This window comes from Rhamphochromis longiceps, linkage group LG9, assembly GCF_057381845.1.
Source record: "Rhamphochromis longiceps isolate RC_006_pf linkage group LG9, R_longiceps_female_GT1.1, whole genome shotgun sequence".
In the NCBI taxonomy this organism is placed as follows: Eukaryota; Metazoa; Chordata; class Actinopteri; order Cichliformes; family Cichlidae; genus Rhamphochromis; species Rhamphochromis longiceps.
Genome location: NC_140565.1, coordinates 37,101,113 through 37,127,832, shown reverse-complemented (window position 1 = coordinate 37,127,832; position 26,720 = coordinate 37,101,113). Strand labels below are relative to the sequence as shown.

The 26,720-nt window shown below is 45.0% G+C and overlaps 1 protein-coding gene across 3 annotated transcripts; it reads right to left on the bottom strand.

Annotated features, from left to right (window-relative positions):
- Nucleotides 1-26,720, bottom strand: LOC146662836 (uncharacterized). 3 transcript variants are annotated; one of them, XM_085417688.1, is made up of 8 exons: nt 26,605-26,720; nt 25,834-26,353; nt 15,782-15,913; nt 13,762-13,875; nt 11,784-11,918; nt 11,504-11,637; nt 11,365-11,413; nt 1-284 (listed from the first exon to the last, which is right to left on the bottom strand). In XM_085417688.1, exons 2-8 carry the CDS (start codon nt 25,984-25,986, stop codon nt 252-254), a joined length of 750 nt encoding a protein of 249 aa, XP_085273814.1. In that variant the 5' UTR covers nt 25,987-26,353; nt 26,605-26,720; the 3' UTR covers nt 1-251. The 3 variants fall into 3 exon arrangements, with proteins under 3 accessions (XP_085273814.1, XP_085273811.1, XP_085273813.1); XM_085417685.1 differs by lacking the exon at nt 1-284 and adding an exon at nt 7,682-8,688; XM_085417687.1 differs by lacking the exons at nt 1-284; nt 26,605-26,720 and adding exons at nt 7,682-8,688; nt 20,295-20,439 and having other exon boundaries at nt 25,834-25,975.

Genomic DNA, 26,720 nt, shown 5'->3' with positions numbered 1-26,720 from the left:
GATTGGGAAGAGGACCCTGCGTCGCTCCAGGATCTCTTTTGGGAACTAGTTGTTTTCGCTGAAGTCCGTTCCTTTTAATTCCCTGCCACGACTTTTCACCTGTTCCTTTTGTTTGAAGTGGCTGAATTTGGCCACAATAGGACGTGGTCTCCCGGTCGCAGCCCGCATGGGGCCGATGCGATGTACCCTATCGAAGGCGATGTTCTTCACCATGTCCTCCGGCAGCTTTAGGTGGGTTTTGATGAAGCTTTTCACCGTGGTCTCCGTGTCTTCTCCAGCGGCTTCTGGAATACCAGAAAATACAAGATTATCATGCATGCCACAAGCTGGTAGATCAATAGCTGTCTCTTTTATTTATTTATTTTTTCTGTTTAGCTGGGTAACATTGTCTGTGAGACATTTCACTGACTCCCTTAGCGTGGCATTTTCAGCAGCGAGGGTTTCCACCTGCTGCTGGCTGAACCCCAGGGATTCTCACAAGGATTTAAATTCCTGGTGAAGAATCTCCACCAAGGACAGGCTTGCATCAAAACTGGACAATCGCTTGTCGATTTACTCCAGTATGTTGGCAATATCTTTGTCTGCTGGCGATGTTGTGCCGGGGGAATCTGCCGGGCGACATTTTTTCGACGACGGCGTCTCAGATTTGGCCAGGGAAGATGCACTCTGAGCCTTCTTCATTACGAGATCCTGGAAGCACTGATTGATGTCATCTTGGAGAGCCTCTAAACTCTCCCCGCTGTTCTCCAGGGTGTTGGAGATGATTTAGACAAGTATTGTAAGTTATAAGACAATTGATAAGTGTATTTGGTAATACTGAGGCTTAAAGGAATTTGTTCAATTCTAAACTACCATTCGCTTTAATTTTCCGCCAAAACCTCCGGCGTCTGACGTCAGTTACAACATGAGTCGCTTACCTTGTCCGTCACTTACCTCAGGATCTCACTCCCTTCCATTCCTAAATATGTGTGCGACTGAGAGTTTGGAAAAATGTGACTGAAATATGTGAATTGTTTTTCTGTATTTGTTTGTGACTGTATTGTGAAAAGATGGCGCCGGTGAGGTCGGCTGCCGTCACGACTGCTCCGACCACCTTTTCTTTGTTTTTGTTTTTCAAGTTAGTTTTCAGAGTTTTTAAATCGGCAAAATCATCACCATTGGGTACATTAGGTATGACAGTGACACTCTTGTTTCTATTGGTATACAATGTACTTACAATTCGAAGTTTTTAACTCTGGATCCGAGCTGGCCGAGTGAGATCTTGAGGGAGAACAAAGGACAAGACGCGAAGTGGCGGCCGCGAGGGAAACGAGCCGGCGTCAGGAACAGGCTGAGAACTCGTGCACACCGCACACCTCTGCCTAGCATCCTGCTTGCCGCGTTACAGGACGCACTCGACGACGCAGACTGGGGCATGTTCAGGAACAGCTCCGATGATGACGTCAACGTGTTTACGGAAGCGGTTGTGGGATTCATCGGGAAACTAGCGGATGATACCGTGGAGACAAAGACTATCACAACGTTTCCCAACCAGAAGCCGTGGGTGGATAAAACCATCCGCGACGCTCTGAGAACCCGCACCGCTGCTTACAACACGGGACTCACGACGGGGGACATGGACCCGTACAAAACCGCATCATGCCCCCCCCACACCCTCTAGCAGATCATTACATGAAGGAACCTTTTAAAAAAAACAAAAAAAAAAAACAAGCGCGTCCATGCTCACAGGTGTACACACGGGTGATCACACCCACAAACTACACCCTTTTTGGCTCCTACCTCAAAGCACACTGTGTTCTGTTGATCTTATGTGCTGCACAATAATGTTTAATATTTAGTATTTACTGTCATATTCCCATATATCATTGTGATGCTGTTTATTCTATTACTCTTGTTCTCTTCTGCTTGTTTTCTTTTTCCTTTCTCAGCAGGTGATCCAGGTGATCGATATATGCATTTTTTTTTCTGCCCGTTCTGTTGGTTTTTGTCTTTTGCCCTTCTCCCCTGTCCCTCTTCTCAGCTGTTTCTCTTTCCCTCTTTCTTTCTCCCCTTCTTTCCCCCAGTCAAGTCTGTCCCGTATTCAGTAAGTGAAAATAAAATAAACAATAAAAGGTGAATCAAATGGACCATTACGGCAAGGCTGGGATGGTCAGTTTGGTAAAGTAAATCTGTTGGGCATCTTTCTTTGCCTTTAGACAACAATTCTGATGGCAAAAGAGCCAAACGGGACAGGCAAAAAAAAAAAAAAAAAACAGCGTCATATGATGTGCGGAAGGCGGTGAAAGAGGCGAAGCAGCGCTACGGGAGGAAACTAGAGTCACAACTCCAACAGAGTGACTCTAGGAGCCTGTGGCGGGGACTAAGGACAATAACGGACTATAAAGCACCAACAACCGGTATGACGAACGCGGCCGTGACTCTGGCAGACGAGCTGAACACTTTCTATGTTCGCTTCGAGGCTGCAGCTAAGGACTCCAACGATGCTAGTGCTAGCGGCGCTAACGGCTGCAGACAGGAAGATACTGCCAACACCGGAAACGTGCTCGTCATCTCCGAGCATGAAGTAAGGAAAGCCTTCAAGAGAGTGGAGGAGTCCAAACCGTCATCAAACAGCTCTACAGACACAAAAACGTGAAAATATAAACAACCAGACTATCAGCAGTGATTTAAGTACTTTAAGACCTGTGTGAAAATCATTTACAGTATATATCACAGAATTTAAGGCCTTTATAATCACAGAGCATACAGAGAAAAGTACTAAACTGAATCAATTTCAGCTTTTGTTTCTCATGATGTATATTGCATCAATAATTAAATTTCATTATCTGTATCTTTACCACACATGTGCCACACATCGGACTACAAACACGCACATTACCAACTCCGGAAGACGATCAAAGCAGCCAAACGTGAGTACAGGGACAGGGTGGAGCAACAGTTTGACAACCCTCGGAGTATGTGGCAGGGACTAAACACGATCGCAGACTTTAGAGGGAAAACCAGCACACCGCAGACCACGGCCTCTCTGTGTGAGGATCTAAACGTATTCTACGTTAGATTCGACACAGCGAACACCATGAGACCGGACAGTGTGCGCACCGCGGATGACGTCAGTGCGCACACTGTGTCTGAGGAGGATGTGCGGAAGTGCTCCAGGAAGGTGAACGCACGCAAAGCTACTGGTCCGGACGGGATTCCCGGCCACGTCCTCAAGTCCTCAGGCTCAGCTGGCTGGAGTGTTCACACACATCTTCAACCTTTCCCTCTCTCTGTCTGTAGTCCCAGCCTGCTTCAAAATGGCCACCGTCGTCCCTGTACCCAAATCTTCCACCATCTCCTCATTGAACGACTGGCGACCTGTAGCCCTGACCCCCATCGTTAGCAAATGCTTCGAGAAGCTGGTCAGGGACTTCATCTGCTCTGCACTACCCGACTCACTGGGCCCTCTACAGTTCGCATACCGCCACAACAGGTCCACTGATGATGCCATAGCCCTGACACTACATACTGCCCTGTCACACCTGGAGAAGAGAGACACGTATGTGAGAATGCTGTTTGTAGATTACAGCTCAGCATTCAATACCATCGTTCCCTCAAAGCTGGACAGGAAACTGCAGGATCTAGGACTGAGCAGCTCCCTCTGCAGCTGGATCCTTAGCTTCCTGTCTGACAGACGCCAGGTGGTCAGACTGGGCAGCATCACCTCATCCCCCATCACACTGAACACTGGTGCTCCACAGGGGTGTGTACTGAGCCCTCTCCTGTACTCACTCTACACCTACGACTGCACAGCCACTAACAGCTCCAACATCATTGTGAAGTTTGCGGACGACACTACAGTGGTGGGTCTTATCACCAACGGTGATGAGACAGCTTACAGGGAGGAGGTCAGCGCCCTGACCCACTGGTGTCAAGACAACCATCTCACCCTCAACGTCGCAAAGACAAAGGAGTTGATAGTGGACTTCCGGAGGTGCAGAGAAGTACACACCCCCATCACCATCAACGGCGCTGCTGTGGAGAGAGTGAGCAGCTTCCGGTTCCTTGGTGTACATCTGGCTGAGGATCTTACGTGGTCAGTACACACAAACAAAACAGTGAAGAAGGCGCAGCAGCGCCTCTTCTTTCTCAGGAGACTGAAAAGATTCGGCATGAACCCCCGCATCCTCAGGACCTTCTATCACTGTGCCATTGAGAGCATCCTCACTGGATGCATCACCACCTGGTACGGCAACAGCACCGCCTACAACCGCAAAGCTCTCCAGCGAGTAGTGCAGTGCTCTGAACGGATAATTGGAGGTGAGCTTCCCTCCCTCCAAGACATCTACAGGAAGCGGTGCCTGAGGAAAGCGGGGAGGATCATCAAGGACTCCAGTCACCCCAGCCATAAACTGTTCAGACTGCTTCCATCAGGAAGGAGGTTCTGCAGCATCCGGTCCCGTACCAGCAGACTGAGAGACAGCTTCTTCCACCAGGCCATCAGACTGCTGAACACGTCATAGACACCTCAGCTTCACTACTGGAACTTCAACATTATGCACTCCATACTGTACAGTAATGCCACTGTTTTGCACATGTCTCACTCTGTATATTTTATTTTATTTTATTTATTGTTGACTCTATTTAATTTGTAAAATATGTGTATACACACACACACACACACACACACACACACGTAGAAAAACATTTAGTATACACATCCAGAAATTTTTTTTTGCATATACTATTATATATTGTACATATATTTATTAGTTTCAGATTTAGCCATTCGTATATTTTGCCTGTTAATGTTATTGTATTTTGCACAACTCTGTTGCTTGTGAAGCTCGCACACAAGAATTTCACTCGCATGTGCTGTACCAATGTTCCTGCACATGTGATGTGACAATAAAAGTGATTTGAGATACTGTAGGTTCAGTGAATGCTTACATTTCACTGATTAGAATATACTGGACATTCAAAGCTAAGATTCAGCGCACTGTGTTTAGAGGCTGGGATTGGATGAACTCATCATATATACAACCTTTGATCATCATTTATGTCCAGTTGAGAATTAATCTGTGCACTCACATATTAAATGAACTGAAATCAGTAGTGTGATCTCCAGTCTTGATATATTGAATGAGAGAACTGACAGCTGTTATTTTAATCAGCCTGTCTCAGTTGTTTTAACTCTTAAGTATCACAAAATAATGTGGTAACATCTGGACTGACGAGTTTACTGTCAGCATTTTAATCCTAGTTTAAAGGCTGTAGGCTGCAGCCGTTGCTCTAACACTGTATGAATGTAACAGGGCTCAGTGCTGGTTCTAATAGTCTGACCTGCTTCCAGCTTTATTTGTGAAGAGCACAGCAGCTTACAAAACACGTAGCTAGCTCGTACAGCTGCGACGTAAAATTTTCATAAGCTAAAATGACCTTAAAATAACGGGGCTACATGCGGTGATGCTAGCGTTAGCCATGTTAGCACGTTACCTTCACAGGTGGTCAGACTGCCTAAACAGGCACTCAGTCAGAGGTTGGGCTCTCTGTTTCGCTGCAGGGTCCCTTCATCCTTCACATATCCATGTCGAGCCGAATGTAAATCCCGAGGCTGAACGGCCTTTGTCAGAGGTGTGGACTCGAGTCACATGACTTGGACTCGAGTCAGACTCGAGTCATTAATTTTATGACTTTAGACTTGACTTGAAAAAATGTTCTAAGACTTGTGACTTGACTTGGACTTTTACACCAATGACTTGGGACTTGAATTGGACTTGAACCGGTTTACTTGAAAAGACTTGATATTTTACCCCAAATATAAAATTTAACATGCATATTATATAGAGATTGAAAATGTGACGTCATTCACGGGTAGAACCGCAAAGGATTCTGGGAACTCGTGGCAAGCGGTACTAGGCTTTCAATTAAAATCAGTTATACAGCGATAAAAAGAAACACAAAAATGTCAAGAAGCTGTTGTATTATTAACTGCAATAGCCGGTCGCATGACAGCCACGGGAAGCCGACGGGTAAAGAGATCGGTTGTTATCGGATTACGTCGTTGAAGAGAAATTGTTCGAGCCATGTTTCCGAAGTAACAAAGAGGCGACGGGTGTCCTGGATTGCAGCCATTCAAAGGTCAAATATAACGTCCCAGAGCACTCCAGCTCACAGGTTAGTCTGCTCCAAGCATTTACACGAAGGTCAGTCTGCTGTTGTAGTTAATGCGTAATTTTTCTTAACATAATTGGTGATATAGGTTACAAGCAAGTCTGGCGCTGAACAGAAATTGTCGCGCTATGCTCCTTTATTTATTGTGCATAAATAGTGAATTGTCCTGACACAATATTGCGTTTCGCTTCTGTTATTATGGTACATTGACAAAAACATATACTTTTATTCACAGGATAAAACAGTTGTTTTGTATCACTAATTGCCCAGTACGATTACAGCATACAATATTATTGTCACTGCTACATTTCTGTGATGGGTACCAGAAATTATTTCCACTGCTAATTAATTACCGTTGAGCTCAAAGGTCCTATTAATAAACGGTTAAGGAATGTGTATTTATGACGACGATTTGTGAGACTGGTAAACTTATGATATGTACGATGGTCTTTCGTTCTACACGGTGCATTTCAAGGTCCTGCACCCATCCGTCGGTAAACTGTACCTGGGCTTGTTGCAGTGACCTGAAGTTACTAAACTTCATGAGTGTATGCACTCACTCCAAGAACCGTATGATTATAAATATGCATATAAATATGCTACGATGAGATAGCTGACTTCATCTAACTAGCAAATGTTGTCCAGGCTACGTTGGTGATGCAGTTTTTTTTAATATGTATGATATTTTTGTCATGCGATTTTAAAGCTGGTCCTACAACCGCATCCAAGAATAACATGCAGCTTATCTCAGAACCGTCGGTGAAAATTATTCTTGGAGCTAGGTTTAATTGAGCTGCATTTTAAAGAGGTGCAATTTTACAATTTGTGTATATTTTCTAAGTTCACTATTTTGTCATGTGTTGAGAAAAACACAGATTTTAAAATTACATGGTCTAATATTTACATTTAGCATATAACTGCAACATGCTTTTTTTTTTTTTTTTTAAAGACTCGAAAGGACTTGAAATTCAAAGTTTCAGACTTGAGACTTGACTCGGACTTTTACACCAGTGACTTGAGACTCGACTCTGACTTGCCTGACATTACTTGAGACTTGACTTGAGACTTGAGGATAAAGACTTGAGACTTACTTGAGACTTGCAAAACAATGACTTGGTCCCACCTCTGGCCTTTGTACAAGCACACAGGCTTCTCAGCAGGGCAAAGCTATGAGCTAGAAAAATCCAGGCTGGCAGGCAGCCAACATCTGTCCAACCAATCAGAGAGTTCCTTACATCCCACAGTGTGGCTAATTTGAATAGCAGCAGGATTTTTAAAATGAAGTTGTTAATCCAATTGCTAATCCACATGTTAATCCCTGAGCGAACAGGGAAATGGATTTTGAAATGCAGTTTATTAAAGTGCAATTCGAAAAAGATTTTTGAAATGAAGTTTATCAAAGTGGAACTTGAAAATGTTTTTGAAATGAAGACTTAAAAAGCATTTTAAAAATCAGTTTATTAAATTGGAATTCAAAAATGAATTTACAAATGCAGATTTTGTTCTACAATTCATTATTTAAGCACAGAATTCTTTATTTCGATGCGCGCGGCTCTTGTGGTCCTCCATAGTAGAAATGTGAGATAACAAGAAACTAAAACAATCTTCTACTTTGTTTTTCTGAACTTGTAGAAATGTCACATGCATATGTGGTTATGCAGGTATAGATTTACTTAAATATAACCAGTCCATATATTGGTCAACTGTGACAGTTGAACTCTATCTCACTGAGTAAGGAGACTAGTTAGAACCTGAGCAGAGGGTTAACATATGATGTCAGTATTATCTAAAGGTCTTTGGAAGAGCTATAAAAGGGGTAAATGCAGTGCCAAGTTCTGCATAATCAATACAGTTAAAAGAAATATCCAGTTCAATAAATTCAGATGAGCAGAAATATGACAGGAAGTGTCAGTGAATGAGTCCTAAGCACAGGGATAAGAACCACTAGCTGATCGTATTCATCTGGATCTTGTTTGATGATGTAAGATCAGAACATGAGGACTGACTGGGCTGAGCCTGTTTCCTGGGGAAACTGGTCGGAGGGTTAATAGGTGCTGGACCATACTGTCCAGTCCACTTATCAGTGCTGGCAGTCATGTGTGAACCTCTTCAGGGATTCAAAGTTACTTCTCTTTAAGAAAAATTTTACTAGTCTACATACATCCATTTGGACACATGCTCAGTCATCTCAGTCACCTGCCCCTGTTCCAAGCCCACAGGTTGTTTAAGAACAACAAAAGCCCCGCCTCGCACAAATCACTGGGGTGGCTATAAGTCCATTCTGCAGCTCTAATGTAGTTTAAAAACTCCTGCTCCCTATTCAACACTTTAAGTAGTTAAAATGTATTGAAAAAGTTCTAAATCCATTTCTTATGTTGTTACAAGCTACCCTGCTCTCAGGTAGTTAAAAAGTGCACCGAGCCCGCCCTCCAGCACCTCCTTCACTGGTTTTAGCAGCGGGTTGTGGACAATGTGAAGTCCTTTATCCAGAGGATGGCAAGCAAGCTTCTCCAGCCGGGACAGCTGGTGCATCTCCTGAAAGTAACCATTGTGTTTATCACCAATAAAGTCATCACTATTATCATTATCATCATCAGTATCATCGAAGTCATCACCATGCTTCCAGCACCACTATCACCATTATTAGTAATATTATCACAGAATTGTGAAAGAGACTGAAGGTTATGGAGAGACAGATAGACATACATCTTATGCTTCATTATACCTAACCCTTTACATGGTGTTAGGGTCCAGGTTTAATATTGGAAAGAAATAGCTGCGCAGTGTTAGCAGTGCCATGAATACGTCCATTTAAAAATCTGCATCTTGCATTTATTCAGGTTACCTTTGTCTAATATTAACATTTGTTTAAATAAACACGTCAGTGTGTCCTTAAAAAGGTGGGGAAATAAAGAACGGAGCAAATACGTTTTTCATGGCATTGAACTTGAAATACATGTGAGAATTAAGCGTTAGCGTGAGAAATGCTGTTGTGTGAATGCGGATATGTATACAGACTAGAGATGGCATGATACCACTTTTTTATGTCCGATACCGATATCATAAATTTGGATATCTTCCGATACTGATATGAATCCAATATAGTGTTTTTTTTAATCAATAAAACTGTTTTTTTAATATCTTGCTGCATTTTGTATAAGTTCATACTTGTTAGGGGTTGCTGAGTGGATGTGGAGAGAAGGACTCAAATGCAGGAGTCACGGTGAAGATGCAGGGTGTTTATTGTGAGGGAGGAATGACGAAAACAGGAGATGGCTGGCTGGCTGGCTGATCTGGACTTGGAAGGCAAACAAGGTGCATAGACAGCAGTGACAACATTAATGATACAACGCCGACCCGGAGAGAACTGAGGACTTAAATACACTGGCTGAACAATGACTGATAGGTGACAGGTGAGTGAGCAGCTGAACACAACTGAACTAACGATGCATGGAATAAGAACTAGAACATAATGCACACAGAGTAACGTAACACAAAACAGGAAGTGGAACGTACAGAGGATAAACAGTGGGCATGAACTGAAAATACTGAGTCAACGACCCAGAAACCCTGACAATACTCAAGTTTAAAAAACAAAACACTAAAGCCATTCTGTTATACCTGTATGCAAAAAATACACTGCACCCAAAATATTTCATAGTCCAGCAACACTGATCAACTCAATAAACTTAAACCTGCACCATCCTCCCTATTCTGGTATTTTAAAGAGTACTTAGCAGAAATATTAAACAAACCTAACTAATAGGGTTGCAAACTCCTAGCAAAAAAATATAGGGAACTACCCCCCACCCTCAGCCTCGTGATGCTTAATTGATGTAATCAACTTTAATTTAATGCACGTGTAAAAAAAAAAATGCACAGAAATCAATTATTTTTCTACAATAATTAAATAGATTCAACATCTTTCTTCAACAGAATTGCAGACTGCACAGATGGTACCTTCCCAAAGGAAAAAGTACTATAGCTTAATAGGGTATATTAGACTTAACAGTTACTATATACAGTAATGGACTTCTATTCATTTTACATCAGATTAAAACTTTGGGTGTAAGAGTCAGATAATTATTTAATAAAAGCTAGACATTTTAAATGAGAATAAGAAAGAAAAGTATGTCTTTGTGCCCCCCTTTCCCTGTTAATGCCCTACCTATCCATCTGGCTAAACCTTGCTAGACCCGCCCCTGCACAGTTACCAGCTGTCATCTACGTAGAAAAAGATCCTGGTGGAGAAAGTAATATTAAATAAATTCTATCAACAGCTTATCAAGCTTAAACGTGCTGCTGTTGTTCAAATGCTGGTTTCCTCTTTCTGGTGCAAAGTGGGCCAAAAACAAAGAAGAGAGACGGACTCGACAGAAAAGCCGATCAGCTGATCATTGATCAGTTTCATGATTGAAGTAGCAGCAGGAGAGCGAGAGAGAATGAGAGGCAGTCGCTCCATATATCGGTTGATAAGCTTAAGGTGGGAATGCTTTACATGTTTGTTTACATGTTTGGTAGCGAGACTCCAAATACTCAACCAGACCACTGACAGGTCTCACACGCCACAGCTGCTCTATCACGTTACGCATACTGCTCCGACGTGCTATGGTTATGAGCTGAGTTACGGCATGTCGCAAGTTTTGTGAGGTGCTTTTTTGATATTTAATGGTTCAGATTACATTTTTTGTTTCTCTCCAATATCCGATCCAGTAATTTAGGTCAGTATCGGACCGATACCAATACGTAATATCGGACCGGCCCATCTCTAATAGAGACACGCTTGAAAGCTTTTGCTGTTGAAGTAGAGTGGACCAAAAAGTTGACACAACATGCAGAGAGTCTTTTTCCTTTTTCTGAGAAAGACTGCCTGTGAGCTCACCTTTCACGTAGCCATGCTTCATACAGTTCTAGGGTAATGCGCACAGGGCAGGGTGAAATAAACTAGAGTTAGAATAAATTAATGGTGAAAGTGTTGAACTAATTTTCATTGATAATTTCTGTTAGCATCTGTTAGCAGGTTTAAAGACAGGCAGGCTGATCACAAAGCTTTAATGTGAAGCCTGGATTGGAGCCCTGTACTGGAGATGCCAGGGCACCAGTTGTCATCAATATCATAATCACCATCATCTCTGAAGATATCGATGACCATTACTATCAAAATGATTAGTGTCATCATCATCATCATCCTTCACCAGTGGAGCTGTTTACCTGTGGAACATCCTTGATGTCGTTAAAGTCGAGATTCAGTAACTCCAACCTGAAATCAAATCAAATACAAATGTGATACACACACGCCACTCCAGTGGGGCGGAGTTACGTGGATTTGGTTACCTGGTGATGTGGTTACCTGGTGAGGCAGCAGAGGGCCTTGGGCAATGAGTGGATGCTGTTTCCCTCCACAATGAGAATTCTGAGCTCCACCAGAGCCTGAATGTTCTCTGCCAGGTTCTCTAGACGGTTAAAGGCCAAGTGAAGGAACACCTGGGGATTTTAAACATATTAGCTAATCCTCTCTGAATCTTCTACAGGTAGTTGTACTGAATAACCAGACTACTCATTCCAGAGTTTAGCACACGTAAACATACACAGTATTTCGAATTTGTGATATTAGCCCCACATGAACATACCAGAGCCTTCATGTTGTAGACACAGCCCGGGATGTGAGTGATGAGGTTGTGACTGAGGTTGAGCTTCCTCAATTGGGTCAGATTAGAGAGAGAAGCCGGCAGCGATGACAGCTGGTTGTTGGCTAAACTCAGCACCTAGAACAGGTGGTTTAGATAACCACATATATTACTCCTGTTTTCCACTGCAAATCCAGTAAACCTCAGAATAAGTGGATCAAAAATACCGTTGTCTTATTTTTAGGTGTATCCAAAATCTTGTGTTGCACTGTTTAGCTCCAAACCAAAAGCAAAGCAAACTTTGTGCTATTTTAAGGGAAAAGACTTGCTGGAAAATATAGTGTATAGTGTATGATAGTTAAGGACCTTTAACTGACAATCATCTGTTCTGTTGTTTCCTAAAGGTCTCTTTATTCTTTTGTATTCAGTGGCATTGTTTCTGTTTATGCCATGGTTTCGGACATATTGGGTTTGTTTTGTTTTTAATTTCCTTTCTTCCTTATTAAGGACGAAACCATCTAGGTCAGGAGGAGTTCAGGACCAGCAGGATGGTAAGCATGCAGGAGCAGAGTGGCATGGACAAAATGAGAAAGAGCAAGAAGCTGAGATGATAGCTGGCACTTCAGTACATTCATTTCATGTGCCATGCTGCATATGATGTGCTACCCAGTCCAGCAAATCTGCACATCTGTGACAAGAGTGAGCACCAACATGTCTTCTATGCCCAAAGGAGAATATCCTAAAAAGCCTTTTAGGAGGGCCACTGCCTCCGGCCAATGCCAGGACCAGTTGCTGAAGTGTGTGGTAAATGCATTTTCAGTGCAGATCTGCAGCCAAAGGAAAATCTCCTTTGTTAGGGCTGGAGAGAAGCCTCAGTTAAACTCTTGACCATAGGGGATGAACTCCAGTCCTCGAGAGCCAGTATCCTGAAACTTTTCCACGTGTCCCTGCTGCAACGCACCTCAATAAAATTGGTAGGTCATTAGCAAGACCCTAGCAAGACACTATAGACCTCTCTAAAGTACCAAGAACATGTAAATCAGTGCCAGTGGAGCAGCTTGAGAACAAACAAAGTGGTAGGCCATCACTTCTGCCACTGAAGCCGCAGAAAGAGCCTGCAGGTAGATTTGGATCAAAAGGATGGGTCCTCACTTCATGACCTCAGGAAACATCACTGATGATGTGTCCCCTGTGTATGCATCTACAAACCGCTTCTCCGTCATTTTGGATGTGTGACAATCCAGGATCAAGTGAATGAGACCCAAGTCACACAGACCTAGAAACTATTCTATGGCAATCATCTGTTGTGAGGGAAAATGAGTATTCCCCACATGTTTGGCAAAAATATCTGCATAATACCCACAATTTAAATGGAAATGAGAGACTTGTCCGCAAATACTGTCCAGGTATTCTTCAACCAATCGTGGAACAGACACAAAATAGAAAATAGGGTCCCCTTCTAAGTAAAAGTTACCCCTTTTTTAAATATAGTGGCTGCAGTTCTGACAAACAACTTTTATTTTGAAGGCAAACGTTCCCCATTTCTGGTTGAAAATTATGCACTACTGAGTATTTGCAGGCAACAAAGAAAACTACAGACAACTGTAGCAACCAGAGCAAAACATGAGGAGCTTTTTGTATCAGCCACACTATAAATGTGGCCAACCTTTCCTCCAGTTGCTGAACAGAAACCACACCCCACAAACACCATCTGAACCCAAACTATTTAGTGCATCTTAGTGCATAAAGTGCATCAAGTGACGAAACGTTTCTCCCACTGAAAACGCTTCGTCCAGATGAACAGAATCAACTTTTGGAGATTTATTTACCTGGATGAATGAGCATGCATGAAAACGTCAAGCATATTTACCTGCTAAAATAAAACCTGCACAACATTTTAAAGAGCTGTTTTCAGGAGCAGTGATCACAGTAGCAATGTCAGTAGCACTAAAGTGAGAAGCTGAAGAATTTTCAGCAGTACCTCCAGCTGTGTGCAGGCGCCCAGCTCTTCAGGAACCTCTTTAAGTCTGTTTCTGTAGGCAAATAAAACTCGGAGTTTCCTCAGCTGACCGATCTCTGGTGGCAAATTGCTCAGCTGCACACACACAACACACAAATAACACCAGGAACAAGCATCTTACCATAAATATAAGGAAACAGATATAAGAGAAGCCATTCCAGGAAATAAAGTGAAAGATGTTAGAATTAAACTCTTCACAAAGTGCCCTGAAATCCAGATTGAAATATAGAATAATTATAGACACAGGGTGTCACGGTTCTGGGTCAGTTTGACCCAGTATTTTGAGTTGTTATGTTTTGGTGTGTTTTTGCATTTTGGATTCTTTTCTTATTATGATGATAATGATGATTATGACTCTATGTTTCAGTTATTCTTGTTTAGGGATTAGTCCGTAGGTTTTGTGTTCTCATGCTTATTGCAGGTTTAGTTCAGTGTCTAGTCTGTCTCTCAGTGTCGTGTCTGCGTCTTTGTTTAGTGGTGTCTTGTTTCCTGTTTTACTCTGAAGGTTCATGTTCCTGTCTTATGTCAGTGTTTCTAGCTTTGTTCCCCCTGTCTCATTAGGTCTTATTCCTCCCAGCTGTGTTCCCCTTCTGTCTCTAATTCCTTGATGACTTCCTCAGTGTTTTTAAGCCCAGTGTGTCTTCGTGTCAGTGTCGTGTTGTCTGTTAACATTCCTGTCATTCTAGCTACACGTCATGAGTCATAGTTTTTCAGTCTCTGTTCTGGTCATGTTCATAGTAATCTGCTCCTGTCATGTTCTCATAGCCTTTCATGTACCAGTCCAGAAGACTGTCTTTTGCTTTTTCATGTCATGTGCGTACCTCTTAGTTACAGTCCAAGTCAGTCTTAGTTTTTCTTAGTCTTTAGTTGTTTCCCAGTTTAGGCCCTTTGTTTAGGTCATTGCCATAGTTTATGTTTGGTTCTTTTTGCTTTACTGTTTACCGGCCCTAATAAAGGCTCACTTTAAGTTCAGTAAACGTTTTGCCTCCTTCGTCTGTGTCCGCACCTGGGTCCTCCAAACACCCTCCTCACGGTCTGCCCTCGCAGACCGTGACACAGGGAAAATAAAACTCTGAATAAGAGACTTTATCAAGTGTTGAGGGCTGAAAATTTCCTGTTTACAAAACATTTCACAAACAGGTTTAGCTCACAGGTTAAGCAAGGCTAACAGCATATGACAGAAACAGCCTGCCATGCATGCTGGCACTACTCAGGGCTCATTATGCTGCTGAAGGTTGAAGGAGGGTGGAGGCAGAAACTGGATCCTGGTAGATTTCAGTGGGGATTAGAACTTTTATTTATCCAGGACACTGAGCAGCTGCACAGGAGGAGGAGGCAGAAGGAGGGATTGAAGGAGGTCAGTACCTCACTCATAGGTACATTACATGACTTTTACTTTAAATTAAACACATGAACATCAATATGCTCTCACTGGTGAGCTCGTGAAAACACCTGGATAACACCTCCTATTACTGAATAAAAGACTTGGATGTTTATCAGGCTTCAGCAAGAGACTCTCATGGTCCATCATGGGAAATGTAGGATCTAGTGTTTGTGGAATAGTATGTCTGTCCTCTCCCCTGCAACACCTGTTCTCTAATAAGATGATATAATTTCATGGAAGAGCTGTTTTTAAAATCACCGCATTAAACGGTTTAACAGGGTTCATGAGTGTTTCCTTAGTTTTTTTGTACAATAAAGGGTTACTGTTGATCAACATGAGGGATAAATATCTATGTGTGTGTCGTGTTACATGAGTGTTTTCTTGTGTAACTTTGTATTTGCTTTCATTTCCATCCTCATATGTTCTACCATAAAATAAACATCTGGTTTATAAAAATTTTAGCATCAAACGTTTGAATTATTCTGTAACCATGTGGGAGTCAGTCTTTGAATGAATCCTGACAAACTCCTGCGATGTCATATGTTAAAACTAAAATGGTTCAGTGGAGGAGGAATGTCAGGTATCAGGTGTGTTTACCTGGTTACCCCACAGATTGAGGACCACCAGGTTAGACAGCAGAGCCAGCTGAGAAGGAAGAACAGTCAGGCTGTTGAGAGACAAATTCAGCTTGTCCAACTCCAACAACTCCCACAGTTCATCTGGAACCTCCTGTAGAGTGAAACAGAAAAGGAAGCTGCTGCTTTCCACTCAGAATTCACCACACAGCTGGAAAAGTTCTCACAGCACTGTTCTTTAGTGTACATATTTAATTTTTTTACATCACAAAAGACAGAAAATGCAGCTGACATGTGGAAAGCCTGATGTTTGAATGCTCCTAAATGTTGCTCGATAAAACAGCTTAATCATTTAAAATAATAATTAATATTTCAACCAGTTACCAATAATATGGCCTAAATGTGTCACGGCCAGGCGGATCAGCTGCACGCTGATCAGCCCTCTCTGTTTCTCTCCCTCTCTTCCTCTTCTCTCTCGCCGGGGCGGAACTCACTGTGGGTTCACGCCCTCGGGAGATGAGACACCTGGGTCTCATTAAGGGGAGCAGCATTTAAGCCAGGAGGTAACTGCTGTTCGTCGCTGGATCGATGTCTACCACGCGTTAGTGAAGTCAAGCTACAGCAAGTTTAGTTAAGAGTGTTTCCCTCTGTGCGTCGTTCTTAACCCTGTCTCCCTGTCCACAGAGCTTCCTGGATTTTTCCCCCGTGTGATTCCCGTGTGGCAGTGTCGGAGTGTGAGCCTGTGATCGTGTGAGTGGATATTCTGAAGAACGCGTCCTTTCCCTTGGACTTCCCTGGAGACCCCTTCTCCCCCCACTCCGCTGTATATAACACCCCCCGCCCTTCCCCCCCCCCCCCCCCCCCCCCCGCACATTCTTGTATATACACCTGGTGACTTGTAAATAAACCCTTCTTGTGAGCATCAGAACCGGAGTCCTGCGCTTGAGTCCTCCTCCAAACCGTAACAATAACGATCCAGCCATCATGGACTCAGCGGACTCAAATCCCACCCAGCAACCCGTCCTCACCCCGGAGGCCATTCTGGAACGCCACGAGCACATGCTTCGGCACATAAATCAACAACTGGCCGCAATCACTCAAGCCCTCGCTCAACGTCTACCGTCGGTAAGCCCACCCTCACCCCCTCCGTCTGTTTCTCCTGAGCTATCGGCTCCAAATCCATCTGCAGCCGCTCCGCCTGTTTCCCCCACGCCGGCTTCCACAGAACCTCCAGAGAGATCGTTACCAGCGCCGGAGCCTTTCTCGGGTGAGTTCAATAAATGTGGTGGATTTTTGACTCAGATCACCCTACAATTCCGTCAGTTACGAAGAACATATGAGACAGATGGGGCCAAAATCGCCTTTATGGTTCAATTGTTACGTGGGCCGGCATTAAACTGGGCGCAAGCTGTTGTAAGAACAGCCCCAGACATTTCTTACGAGGACTTCCTCACCAAATTTAAAAGTGTTTTTGAAAGAGGCACCGGAGCGGAGGCGGCTGCCCACAGACTGTTAAATTTGAAGCAGGAGAGGCGGTGTATGGCGGATTTTTCGGTCGAATTCTGGATCTTGGCTGAAGAAACTGGCTGGGGGCAGTCGGCATTGATACAGTGGGGCAAAAAAGTATTTAGTCAGCCACCAATTGTGCAAGTTCCCCCACTTAAAATGATGACAGAGGTCAGTAATTTGCACCAGAGGTACACTTCAACTGTGAGAGACAGAATGTGAAAAAAAAATCCATGAATTCACATGGTAGGATTTGTAAAGAATTTATTCGTAAATCAGGGTGGAAAATAAGTATTTGGTCACCTCAAACATGGAAAATCTCTGGCTCTCACAGACCTGTAACGTCTTCTGTAAGACGCTTTTCTGTCCCCCACTCGTTACCTGTATGAATGGCACCTGTTTGAACTCATCATCTGTATAAAAGACACCTGTCCACAGCCTCAAACAGTCAGACTCCAAACTCCGCCATGGCCAAGACCAAAGAGCTTTCGAAGGACACCAGGAAAAGTATTGTAGACCTGCACCAGACTGGGAAGAGTGAATCTACAATAGGCAAGCAGCTTGGTGTGAAAAAATCAACTGTGGGAGCAATCATCAGAAAATGGAAGACATACAAGACCACTGATAATCTCCCTCGATCTGGGGCTCCACGCAAGATCTCATCCCGTGGGGTCAAAATGATCATGAGAACGGTGAGCAAAGATCCCAGAACCACACGGGGGGACCTGGTGAATGACCTGCAGAGAGCTGGGACCAAAGTAACAAAGGTCACCATCAGTAACACACTACAACGGCAGGGACTCAAATCCCGCAGTGCCAGACGTGTTCCGCTGCTGAAGCCAGTGCATGTCCAGGCCCGTCTGAAGTTTGCCAGAGAGCACATGGATGATACAGCAGAGGATTGGGAGAATGTCATGTGGTCAGATGAAACCAAAGTAGAACTTTCTGGTATAAACTCAACTCGTCGTGTTTGGAGGAAGAAGAATACTGAGTTGCATCCCAAGAACACCATACCTACTGTGAAGCATGGGGGTGGAAACATCATGCTATGGGGCTGTTTTTCTGCCAAGGGGACAGGACGACTGATCCGTGTTAAGGACAGAATGAATGGGGCCATGTATCGTGAGATTTTGAGCCAAAACCTCCTTCCATCAGTGAGAACTTTGAAGATGAAACGAGGCTGGGTCTTCCAACATGACAATGATCCAAAACACACCGCCCGGGCAACAAAGGAGTGGCTCCGTAAGAAGCATTTGAAAGTCCTGGAGTGGCCTAGCCAGTCTCCAGACCTCAACCCCATAGAAAATCTGTGGCGGGAGTTGAAAGTCCGTGTTGCTCGGCGACAGCCCCAAAACATCACTGCTCTCGAGAAGATCTGCATGGAGGAATGGGCCAAAATACCAGCTACTGTGTGTGCAAACCTGGTAAAGACCTATAGTAAACGTTTGACCTCTGTTATTGCCAACAAAGGTTATGTTACAAAGTATTGAGTTGTATTTTTGTTATTGACCAAATACTTATTTTCCACCCTGATTTACGAATAAATTCTTTACAAATCCTACCATGTGAATTCATGGATTTTTTTTCACATTCTGTTTCTCACAGTTGAAGTGTACCTCTGGTGCAAATTACTGACCTCTGTCATCATTTTAGGTGGGGGAACTTGCACAATCGGTGGCTGACTAAATACTTTTTTGCCCCACTGTAAGTACTCTCTTGAATAATATTTGTAATGAGTTAAAGAGAGAGTTGTTGATGAGAGATGTTCCTAAGACCCTGTCTGATGTGATTACACTATGTGTGAAGCTGGATGAGCACCTACGGGCGCGTCGGGGAACCGGAAACTACATTTCCCAGAGGCCCCCGGGGCGCATGGAGACGTCAGGTGGGGGCACGCCTAGCGGCAGTCACTCATCGGACAGCATGGAAGAAAGTGAACAGCCCATGCAACTGGGCCACTCCAGACTGTCGTCCGAGGAGCGGTATCGTCGCTGGAGAGCTGGTGAGTGCTTTTATTGTGGCCGCAAGGGCCATATTGCCATGGATTGCCAGGCGCGGCCAAAAGACAGCGCCCGCCAGTAGCGAGGAGTGTACGGGTGGGCGAGGTCACCTGTTCTCAGTCTCCTCCTCGTCTCATGATTGCGGCTAAGCAAACGGTTCGTCTCAAGACTCATTCTCTCGACGCTCTGATCGATTCCTGGGCAGAACAGAATTTTATTGATTCCTCGCTGGCGCTAAAATTAGGTTTTAGCACGGAGCCTCTGTCTCATTCACTCAAAGTCACAGCCCTTAGTGGCCAGCGTCTTCCAGACATTACTCATGTCACAGAACCGATTTCCCTGTCTCTTTCTGGCAATCATGTTGAAACCATACAGTTGTACGTCTTTAAAGCCCCATTCACACCACTAGTCTTGGGCTATCCCTGGCTATGTCAACATAACCCTGTGATTGATTGGAGGAAAGAAAGTATTTCGGGGTGGGGGGAGGAGTGTCACATGTCCTGTTTAAAAGCCGCCACCCCCGCCATGAGCCTACCACCCAATAAAACTATTTCAAAACCGCCTGATCTGTCCTCCATACCGTCTGTTTATCACGACCTGGCGCAAGTGTTTGGTAAAGATAAGGCACGCTCCCTTCCCCCTCACCGGCCGTACGATTGTGGGATTGACTTCCTCCCAGGCGCGCCGCTCCCGACCAGTAGGTTGTATAGCCTGTCTCGACCGGAGCGGGAAAGCATGGAAAACTACATCAATGAGTCATTTGCCCCTGGTCTCATTCGCCCCTCGTCCTCACCTGTTGCCGCTGGTTTCTTTTTTGTCACCAAGAAAGATAAAAGTTTACGGCCCTCTATTGACTATCGCGGCCTCAACGCCATCACAGTTAAAAACAAGTATCCCCTCCCTCTGCTGAGTTCCGCGTTCGAGCTTCTCCAGGGTGCCACCATCTTCACAAAGTTGGACCTGCGCAACGCCTACCATCTGGTGAGGATTAGGGAGGGAGACGAGTGGAAGACTGCTTTCAATACTCACCTGGGCCATTTCGAATATCTTGTGATGCCTTTCGGTCTCACCAATGCTCCAGCTGTGTTTCAGGCTCTCGTGAATGATGTGCTCCGAGATTTCATCGACCATTTCGTTTTCATTTACTTGGATGACATCCTCATCTTCTCCCGATCTGCAGTGTTGGGGAGTAACGGAATACATGTACCGCCGTTACGTATTTAAAATACAAACTATGAGTAACTGTATTCCGTTACAGTTACCGTTTAAAAAGGTGGTATTCAGAATACAGTTACTTTGTTGAATTAAATGGATTACACTGCGGTACTTTCCTGTTTCATATTGTCGCGGGTCAGGACTGTTTGGGTTTTGTTTGACAGCTACGCTCTGTTGTTCCAGGCGGCAGCGTTACGGTTGCCATGGTTACAGGGCGACGCTCTCTCTCTCTCTCTGCGACTGTGTGTTTCCTGGGTGAGAGAGCGCCTTTTCGTTGTTGTTGTTGCTGTGCTAAGCTAACAGGCAGAATGCTACAAGCATAGCTCTAAAGAATTTTATGGATTTTATGGATTTTATGGAATTTTATGAATTTCATGGGCAGTGTAGTCCGTGTTGCAGGGAGAATGGACTGCCATACACGTTATGGGTCTGTGAGCGCGAGGAGGGAGAAAAAGGGGAGTGGAAAAGTACGAGCTGTCACCGAGCAAAAACGGGAGCTGGAAGCATGTAAATATAATAATAACCACTGCAGCCAAGAAGAGTGCCTGACGAGCCCAGCTGTAAGTAAGCTATTAAGACTCGACTGTACACCGTGTTCGTGTTTTCCTCCGAAAACAATAAGTTCCGTTGGAGCAGCCTTTCAACGCCTCTCTCTGTCTCTCGCGAGAAAAGTTGACCCAGACAACAAAGTAAAGCTATTTTTCGGCTACGAGCTGACAGGGACCCCGCCGTATTAGTCAGAGGTCCCTTTACTACAGTTCGGAGCCGCGGACCTTCAGTAATAGTAATAAATCACACAGCAATAGTACATTCACGTTGTTGTAAAAAGCATGATAATATATTAAGTAATCCAAAGTATTCAGAATACGTTACTGTCATTGAGTAATGTAATGGAATACGTTACAGAATACATTTTGGGGCATGTATTCTGTATTCTGTAATGGAATACATTTTAAAAGTAACCTTCCCAACACTGCCGATCTGTCGCCGACCACAAACGCCATGTCAGGCAAGTCCTTCAGCGTCTCCTCGAAAATCGTCTCTTTGTTAAAGGGGAGAAGTGTGAGTTTCATGTCTCAACTGTTTCCTTCCTGGGCCATGTCATCGATCGGGGTAACCTCAAGACTGATCCCGCAAAGGTTCAAGCCGTTGTCGCCTGGCCAACCCCTTCCAACCGTAGACAGCTTCAAAGCTTTCTGGGGTTCGCGAACATGTATCGGCGCTTCGTTCGCAACTACAGTAAACTGGCCCTGCCTCTGACCCGTCTTACTTCTCCCAAGGTTCCCTTCTGCTGGGATGAGCTGGCTCAACGAGCATTTGCCCATCTGAAGGACCACTTTGCCTCGGCGCCCATTCTCGTCCAACCCGATCTCGACCGGCAGTTCATTGTGGAGGTGGACGCCTCGGACGCTGGAGTGGGGGCGGTGCTTTCCCAGCAGCAAGGAGGTAAGCTGCATCCCTGTGCCTACTTTTCACGCCGTCTCACCTCTGCAGAGAGCAACTATGATGTGGGAGATCGAGAGCTACTAGCCATCAAGCTAGCCCTGGAGGAGTGGCGCCATTGGCTAGAGGGCGCTGCCCAGCCATTTGTGGTCTGGACCGATCACAAGAACCTGGAGTACATTCGATCGGCAAAACGCCTCAACGCCACGCAAGCCAGGTGGGCCCTGTTTTTTACTAGATTCCAGTTTACAATCACTTACAGACCCGGTTCCCGTAATGTCAAGCCAGACGCCCTCTCACGCCAATTCGTCGCCTCCGAAGACGCAACTCGGGACTCTCCCATTCTACCGCCCACCTGTGTAATCGGGGCCCTGACCTGGGAGATCGAGTCGGCTATTCGAGAGGCTCAGCGGACAGAACCAGACCCTGGAACGGGACCTCCAGGGTTGCTCTTTGTCCCCTCCTCAGTAAGGTCACGAGTGTTACATTGGGCTCATACTGCCAGATTCACCTGCCACCCGGGGGTCCACCGCACTATTACCTTCCTCCAACATTTCGCCTGGTGGCCTTCCCTTGCCAAAGACGTCCGCGAGTACATTTCCGCATGCTCGACCTGCGCTCAAAACAAGAGCGTCCATCAACCACCCTCTGGCCTCCTTCACCCTCTGCTGACTCCGAGTCGCCCTTGGTCGCACATCGCTGTTGACTTTATCACTGGTCTGCCCGTCTCGTCAGGTAACTCTGTTATTCTCACCATTGTGGACCGCTTCTCCAAAGCTGCTCATTTTGTCGCCCTCCCTAAGCTCCCCACTGCTCTAGAGACCGCCCGGCTGCTAGCTGACCACGTGTTTCGCCTCCATGGAATCCCCACGGACATTGTGTCAGACAGAGGACCGCAGTTCACGTCACGTGTCTGGAAGGAGTTCTGCAGTGCCCTCGGAGCTCAGGTCAGTCTCTCCTCTGGTTTCCACCCACAGACAAATGGCCAAACGGAGCGTGCTAACCAGGCGCTCGAAGCAGCTCTCCGGTGCCTGGTCTCCACTAACCAGTCAACTTGGAGCGAGCAACTGTCATGGATTGAGTATGCTCATAACAGCCTTACCTCCTCTGCCACCAGTGTGTCCCCTTTCGAGGCGTCCTTGGGCTATCAACCGCCACTCTTCCCAGCCGTCGAGGGTGAGCACTTTGTTCCCTCTGTCCAACAGCATCTTCGGAGGTGTCGGCGCGCCTGGAGAGCGACTCGGGCCTCCCTTCTCCGCACGGTGGAACGCAATAAGCGCCTGGCGGATCGCCACCGGACCCCTGCTCCCACCTACACACCTGGACAAAAGGTTTGGCTGTCTACCAGATTCATCCCACTCAGGTCTGAATCCAAGAAACTGTCTCCCACTTTCATCGGTCCCTTTGAAGTCGACTCTGTGATTGACCCTGTCTCTGTCCGCCTTAAACTGCCCCGGAATATGAAGATCCATAACGCCTTCCACGTGTCGCAGGTGAAGCCGTGTCTCTCTAGTCCTCTGTGCCCTCCTTCCGGATCCCCTCCACCCGCCCGGGTCATTGATGGCCACCCGGCTTTCACCGTTTCGAGGATCATGGATGTCCGGCGCCGGGGGCGCGGTCTGCAGTATCTCGTGGATTGGGAGGGCTACGGGATGGAGGAGCGTTCTTGGATCCCGCGGGCGGCCCTCTTGGATCGGGGTATGGTGCGGGCGTTCCATGCGGCTCACCCTGACAAGCCTGGGGGTCGCCGGGAGGCTCCCGTCGGGGGGGGGGGGTACTGTCACGGCCAGGCGAATCAGCTGCACGCTGATCAGCCCTCTCTGTTTCTCTCCCTCTCTTCCTCTTCTCTCTCGCCGGGGCGGAACTCACTGTGGTTTCACGCCCTCGGGAGATGAGACACCTGGGTCTCATTAAGGGGAGCAGCATTTAAGCCAGGAGGTAACTGCTGTTCGTCGCTGGATCGATGTCTACCACGCGTTAGTGAAGTCAAGCTACAGCAAGTTTAGTTAAGAGTGTTTCCCTCTGTGCGTCGTTCTTAACCCTGTCTCCCTGTCCACAGAGCTTCCTGGATTTTTCCCCCGTGTGATTCCCGTGTGGCAGTGTCGGAGTGTGAGCCTGTGATCGTGTGAGTGGATATTCTGAAGAACGCGTCCTTTCCCTTGGACTTCCCTGGAGACCCCTTCTCCCCCCACTCCGCTGTATATAACAATATAACACCCCCCCCCCCCGCACATTCTTGCATATACACCTGGTGACTTGTAAATAAACCCTTCTTGTGAGCATCAGAACCGGAGTCCTGCGCTTGAGTCCTCCTCCATACCGTAAAAAAATGTCCTCTCCTGTTGAAGCCAGCTCATATTTTCATTGTTTTAAAGTCATCAGTATTTATTAACACGAGCCCAAAACATACTGTGCTGTACTGTGTGAGGAGAAAATGCCCATCGTTTCATCACATGGTGTGATTACTGTGTGAAAAGTCACTGATAAATGTCACGCTGGCACTGATCTAATGCTTGTTCACAAATGTGCCAGTGTTCATTTTGACAGATGAAGAAGTTAAAAAGAAGTTAAATATTTAAACTTGGGTCAGTGTCTTATGAAACAAATCTACAGTTAAAATATGTTTACACACTGCCAGTCAAAAGTTTTAGAACAGCCGAACTTTTGTCCAGTTCAAGTCATTCAATCCAATGAAAAGCTGAAATTGTACAAAGGTAAGTGGTGAACTCTCAGAGGTTAAACAAAGGTAAGATTACCCAAAACTGAAAAATAACGTGCATTTCAGAATTATCCAAAAAAAAGGCCTTTTTCAGGGAACACAACATGGGTTAACAGTTTAAAGCTGTTCTGCAGTAATGGAGGTTGATCAGGCGATGAAAGCTGGTGCTACTAACTCCTACAGGTGGTTCTGGATTACTTACAGCCCCCTCTGTCTGCATAAAAGCAGTGTTGGACCACACTGTGGTACCATACCCTCATCTCTCTGCTGTTTGTGCTAATGGAAGCTCAAGGTGGAGGCGACCGTTGGTTGAAGACTGAATGGGGATGGCTATATATTGGGACCAACCTGACGCTTGCTACCTTTAATAAAATATTTGATTGTTGTAAAACCACAAACCCTTGGCAGCGTTGATCTTTCCTTGGGAGCAGGGAGTGGGGCCGTTATTCGTTTTGAGGGTTTTTTTTGGTTGCCTCTGGGTTCCCCCCAGGTGGGGGTGTAACAAGTTCATGATTTCTTTTTTAACTGCAACTGCTTGTTTGTACTATGCTTTCATTTCAGAGTGCAAAGAGATATTAAAATGTATAATTTCTAATAAAAAAAAACTTCTAAACCTTTTGACCTGAGTGTATATAACAGGGATCTCATCACGTGTTGCGCAGTATTCAAAACTATAGTTAGTGGGTGAGGTTTCAATTGGTTCTGTGTTACCAGTGGTATTCAGTTCAATTCAATTCAGTTTTATTTATATAGTGCCAAATCACAGCAAAAGTTACCTCAAGGCGCTTCATATTTGAAACTAAAATCTCTGCAGTGATTCAAAGAAAACAATCCTAAGTGGATTTGCACTTGCTCATAGGCAGCAAGAGTTGGAAAGCAAACAAAGGAGTTTAAATAAGTGAAGATTGATTAAGGCTGGCATGAGGAACCAGATGCTGTCATATCTGATCAGATCATATCTGAATAATTGACTGCGTTCCCAGAAGGATGAAAGAGGTGTTGATCACAGTGCAGGCTGATGATGGAGCTTCAACCTGCATCTGAGATAACACTTGGATCTTGGATCTCATAGGGCTAAACTCTGAATGTACAAGTGTAGACACCAGGATGTGTGCTTGTACATTATTAATTGAAACCACAGAGATGGCAGCAGTGGCCATTTGTACCTAAAAGCAGGTGTTGCTGTCATACCTTCAGACCTCGGCGAGCCAGGCTCAGAACATTGTATCCAAACTGTTTGACGGTGAATCTTCGTATTCTGTCTGCTGATGTCAAACTGTCTTCCCTCCCTTCGCTCCTCCTCTTCTCCTCCTTCATCTCTTCTGTACACACTATTCCTCCCATCTCCCACGTTCCTTGTTCACAGAGTTCAGAGAACACAGCTGATTAGTTTTCAAAAACTCAACCAGCTGTGTGGTGATGAAACCACATGTTTCTCTGCTGTGGGACAGATATTACATGTGATTGTGTTCAGAGGCCAGAACCTCTTGTCTAGGTGTTGTTCTAATGTTTCAAATTAATTTCTACAATACAGATGTTGTGATGTGATGTTCAGGTATCTTTTTTTCCTAACAGGCCTCAGATCAACAGATGTGATCAAGGTTGAAGACAGCTGTTTTTCCAGTGTCTGTCCAGATGTTTTTCTGCTGTTCAGAAGTTTCTTAAATGTCCACTCTCATCTCTGGGACCAGTCAGTTGCATTTCTTGCCTCCTGTAGGTTAGAAACAGATTTAAAATCCACACACAGTGGGCAAGATCGCATTGCACGTGTCACCAATTTTCTAAGTAAATATATTTCTGAAGGTGCTGCTGACATGAAATTATCACCTGATGTTGGTAACAACCCATCCAATCCTCACATGCAAAGAAATCAAACCACAGATGTCCATAGATTATGTGTAATAATGAGAAATGACACAATACTTGAAGAAAAAACCCATTACAGACACTTTGATATCCTACCTCACATCTGGACATGTTTCAGCAACGCAGAGCAGAAGGATCAATGCCTATTGGCAAAATCATGGCATAAACAAGCGGCTGTTTATCTGGCACTGACAGAGAGACGGACATCAAGC